Below are 5,000 nucleotides of genomic sequence, written 5' to 3'. Positions count from 1 at the left end.
CTCTCTCTCTCTGCCTCTCTCTCCTTCTGCTTCTCTCTCTCTGCCTCTTTCTCTCTCTGCCTCTTTCTCTCTCTGCCTCTTTCTCTGTCTCTGTCTCTGTCTCTCTCTCTGCCTCTTTCTCTCTCTGCCTCTTTCTCTGCCTCTTTCTCTCTCTGCCTCTTTCTCTCTCTGCCTCTTTCTCTCTCTCTGCCTCTTTCTCTCTCTCTGCCTCTTTCTCTCTCTCTGCCTCTTTCTCTCTCTCTGCCTCTTTCTCTCTCCTTCTGCCTCTCTCTCTCTCCTTTTGCCTCTCTCTCTCTCTCTGCCTCTCTCTCCTTCTGCCTCTCTCTCCTTCTGCCTCTCTCTCCTTCTTCTCTCTCTCTCTCTCTGCCTCTCTCTCCTTCTGCCTCTCTCTCTCTCTGCCTCTCTCTCCTTCTGCTTCTCTCTCTGTCTCTCTCTCTCTCTGCCTCTCTCTCCTTCTGCTTCTCTCTCTCTGCCTCTTTCTCTCTCTGCCTCTTTCTCTCTCTGCCTCTTTCTCTCTCTGCCTCTTTCTCTGTCTCTGTCTCTCTCTCTGTCTCTGTCTCTCTCTCTGCCTCTTTCTCTCTCTGCCTCTTTCTCTGTCTCTCTCTCTGTCTCTGTCTCTCTCTCTGCCTCTTTCTCTCTCTGCCTCTTTCTCTCTCTCTGCCTCTCTCTCCTTCTGTCTCTCTCTCCTTCTGCCTCTCTCTCCTTCTGCCTCTCTCTCCTTCTGCCTCTTTCTCTCTCTGCCTCTCTCTCTCTCTGCCTCTCTCTCCTTCTGCCTCTCTCTCTTTCTGCCTCTCTCTCTTTCTCCTTCTGCCTCTCTCTCCTTCTGCCTCTCTCTCCTTCTGCCTCTCTCTCCTTCTGCCTCTCTCTCCTTCTGCCTCTCTCTCTCTCTGCCTCTCTCTCCTTCTGCCTCTCTCTTTCTCTCCTTTTGCCTCTCTCTCTCTCTCTCTGCCTCTCTCTCCTTCTGCCTCTCTCTCCTTCTGCCTCTCTCTCCTTCTGCCTCTCTCTCTCTCTCTGCCTCTCTCTCTCTCTGCCTCTCTCTCCTTCTGCCTCTCTCTCCTTCTCTCTCTCTCTCTTTCTGCCTCTCTCTCCTTCTGCCTCTCTCTCTCTCTCTGCCTCTCTCTCCTTCTGCCTCTCTCTCCTTCTGTCTCTCTCTCCTTCTGTCTCTCTCTCCTTCTGTCTCTCTCTCCTTCTGCCTCTCTCTCCTTCTGCCTCTCTCTCCTTCTGCCTCTCTCTCCTTCTGCCTCTCTCTCTCTCTCTCTCTCTCTCTCTCTCTCTCTCCTTCTGCCTCTCTCTCCTTCTGCCTCTCTCTCCTTCTGTCTCTCTCTCTCTCTCTGCCTCTCTCTCTCTGCCTCTCTCTCTCTCTCTCTCCTTTGCCTCTCTCTCTCTCTCTGCCTCTCTCTCCTTCTGCCTCTCTCTCCTTCTGCCTCTCTCTCCTTCTGCCTCTCTCTCCTTCTGCCTCTCTCTCTCTCTCTGCCTCTCTCTCTCTCTGCCTCTCTCTCCTTCTGCCTCTCTCTCCTTCTGTCTCTCTCTCCTTCTGCCTCTCTCTCCTTCTGCCTCTCTCTCCTTCTGCCTCTCTCTCCTTCTGCCTCTCTCTCCTTCTGCCTCTCTCTCCTTCTGCCTCTCTCTCTCTCTCTCTCTCTCCTTCTCTCTCTCTCTCCTTCTGCCTCTCTCTCCTTCTGCCTCTCTCTCCTTCTGCCTCTCTCTCCTTCTGCCTCTCTCTCCTTCTGCCTCTCTCTCTCTCTGCCTCTCTCTCTCTCTGCCTCTCTCTCCTTCTGCCTCTCTCTCCTTCTGCCTCTCTCTCCTTCTGCCTCTCTCTCTCTCTGCCTCTCTCTCCTTCTGCCTCTCTCTCCTTCTGCCTCTCTCTCCTTCTGCCTCTCTCTCCTTCTGTCTCTCTCTCCTTCTGTCTCTCTCTCCTTCTGCCTCTCTCTCCTTCTGCCTCTCTCTCTCCTTCTGCCTCTCTCTCTCTCTCTGCCTCTCTCTCTCTCTCTGCCTCTCTCTCCTTCTGTCTCTCTCTCCTTCTGCCTCTCTCTCCTTCTGCCTCTCTCTCCTTCTGCCTCTCTCTCCTTCTGCCTCTCTCTCCTTCTGCCTCTCTCTCTCTCCTTCTGCCTCTCTCTCCTTCTGCCTCTCTCTCCTTCTGCCTCTCTCTCCTTCTCTCTCTCTCTCTCTCCTTTTGCCTCTCTCTCTCTCTCTGCCTCTCTCTCCTTCTGCCTCTCTCTCTCTCTGCCTCTCTCTCCTTCTGCTTCTCTCTCTGTCTGTCTCTCTCTCTCTCTGCCTCTCTCTCCTTCTGCTTCTCTCTCTCTGCCTCTTTCTCTCTCTGCCTCTTTCTCTCTCTGCCTCTTTCTCTGTCTCTGTCTCTGTCTCTCTCTCTGCCTCTTTCTCTCTCTGCCTCTTTCTCTGTCTCTTTCTCTCTCTGCCTCTTTCTCTCTCTGCCTCTTTCTCTCTCTCTGCCTCTTTCTCTCTCTGCCTCTTTCTCTCTCTCTGCCTCTTTCTCTCTCCTTCTGCCTCTCTCTCTCTCCTTTTGCCTCTCTCTCTCTCTCTGCCTCTCTCTCCTTCTGCCTCTCTCTCCTTCTGCCTCTCTCTCCTTCTGCCTCTCTCTCTCTCTCTGCCTCTCTCTCCTTCTGCCTCTCTCTCTCTCTGCCTCTCTCTCCTTCTGCTTCTCTCTCTGTCTCTCTCTCTCTCTGCCTCTCTCTCCTTCTGCTTCTCTCTCTCTGCCTCTTTCTCTCTCTGCCTCTTTCTCTCTCTGCCTCTTTCTCTCTCTGCCTCTTTCTCTGTCTCTGTCTCTCTCTCTGTCTCTCTCTCTCTCTGCCTCTTTCTCTCTCTGCCTCTTTCTCTGTCTCTCTCTCTGTCTCTGTCTCTCTCTCTGCCTCTTTCTCTCTCTGCCTCTTTCTCTCTCTGCCTCTTTCTCTCTCTGCCTCTTTCTCTCTCTGCCTCTTTCTCTCTCTGCCTCTTTCTCTCTCTCTGCCTCTTTCTCTCTCTCTGCCTCTTTCTCTCTCTCTGCCTCTTTCTCTCTCTCTGCCTCTTTCTCTCTCTCTGCCTCTCTCTCCTTATGCCTCTCTCTCACTACTTCTCTCTCTCTTCCCTCCCACAGCAAGCGCTGAAGGAGAACGTGAGGAGGAGAGAGGCAGAGGAGAAACAGAGGAGAGCGTGGGTGGCCAAGGAGAAGGCGGAGAGAGAGAAGCAGGAGAGACAGCAACAGAAGAAGAGGAGACTGCTGGAGGTCAACGCAGGTAACAATGAACCCCTGATCTCCTCAACACTGATATCTCAATGTATGGCTGATCTCAACCAATATCTACTCAATGTATGGCTGATCTCCTCAACCAATATCTACTCAATGTATGGCTGATCTCCTCAACCAATATCTACTCAATGTATGGCTGATCTCAGCCAATATCTACTCAATGTATGGCTGATCTCAGCCAATATCGACTCAATGTATGGCTGATCTCAACCAACATCTACTCAATGTATGGCTGATCTCAACCAATATCTACTCAATGTATGGCTGATCTCAACCAACATCTACTCAATGTATGGCTGATCTCAGCCAATATCTACTCAATGTATGGCTGATCTCAGCCAATATCTACTCAATGTATGGCTGATCTCAGCCAATATCTACTCAATGTATGGCTGATCTCAACCAACATCTACTCAATGTATGGCTGAGTTAGACAGATATTTTTTAGTTTGACATTTGGGTAAGACGTTCTATGATGTGTATATACCTATGAAGCATTATAACATCCTTTGTAATGCCTTATAAGACACTTAAAGGCTTTTCTGAAGACCCAAGTCTCGGTCAGTTTTGGAGTGATGAGTGACTGTTACCGTATGGTTCCTGATTACGGTGTAGACTAACTGTTGTTACGGTGTAGACTAACTGTTGTTACGGCGTAGACTAACTGATTACGGCGTCGACTAACTGTTGTTATGGTGTCGACTAACTGATTACGGTGTAGACTCACTGATTACGGTGTAGACTCACTGATTACGGTGTCGACTAACTGATTACGGTGTAGACTCACTGATTACGGTGTCGACTAACTGATTACGGTGTCGACTAACTGATTACGGTGTAGACTAACTGATTACGGTGTAGACTAACTGATTACGGTGTCGACTAACTGATTACGGTGTAGACTAACTGATTACAGTGTCGACTAACTGTTGTTACGGTGTAGACTAACTGATTACGGTGTAGACTAACTGATTACAGTGTCGACTAACTGTTGTTACGGTGTAGACTAACTGATTACGGTGTAGACTAACTGATTACGGTGTAGACTAACTGATTACGGTGTAGACTAACTGATTACGGTGTAGACTAACTGATTACGGTGTAGACTAACTGTTGTTACGGTGTAGACTAACTGTTGTTACGGTGTAGACTAACTGATTACGGTGTACTCACTGATTACGGTGTAGACTAACTGATTACGGTGTAGACTAACTGATTACGGTGTAGACTAACTGATTACGGTGTAGACTAACTGTTGTTACGGTGTAGACTAACTGTTGTTACGGTGTAGACTAACTGTTGTTACGGTGTAGACTAACTGATTACGGTGTAGACTAACTGATTACGGTGTAGACTAACTGATTACGGTGTAGACTAACTGTTGTTATGGTGTAGACTAACTGATTACGGTGTCTACTAACTGTTGTTACGGTGTAGACTAACTGATTACGGTGTCTACTAACTGTTGTTACGGTGTAGACTAACTGTTGTTACGGTGTAGACTAACTGATTACGGTGTAGACTAACTGTTGTTACGGTGTAGACTAACTGATTACGGTGTCTACTAACTGTTGTTACGGTGTAGACTAACTGATTACGGTGTCTACTAACTGTTGTTACGGTGTAGACTAACTGTTGTTACGGTGTAGACTAACTGATTACGGTGTAGACTAACTGTTCTTACGGTGTAGACTAACTGATTACGGTGTAGACTAACTGTTGTTACGGTGTAGACTAACTGATTACGGTGTAGACTAAC

At 48.7% G+C, this 5,000-nt stretch overlaps 1 protein-coding gene across 1 annotated transcript in view; it reads left to right on the top strand.

The window, feature by feature from the left end:
- LOC124023328 (protein diaphanous homolog 3-like) overlaps positions 1-5,000 on the top strand; it is a gene marked incomplete at its 3' end in the record, with an annotated part of 118,246 nt that overhangs the window by 76,164 nt on the left and 37,082 nt on the right. The window contains exon 6 of the mRNA XM_046337842.1: positions 3,089-3,227. Coding sequence (XP_046193798.1) covers positions 3,089-3,227 — 139 coding nt within the window. The remainder of the gene's footprint in view (positions 1-3,088; positions 3,228-5,000) is intronic.

Source organism: Oncorhynchus gorbuscha, unplaced genomic scaffold (assembly GCF_021184085.1).
Source record: "Oncorhynchus gorbuscha isolate QuinsamMale2020 ecotype Even-year unplaced genomic scaffold, OgorEven_v1.0 Un_scaffold_1589, whole genome shotgun sequence".
NCBI lineage: Eukaryota > Metazoa > Chordata > Actinopteri > Salmoniformes > Salmonidae > Oncorhynchus > Oncorhynchus gorbuscha.
The sequence above is the reverse complement of the archived record's forward strand: the minus strand, read 5'-3'. Positions and strand labels throughout refer to the sequence as shown.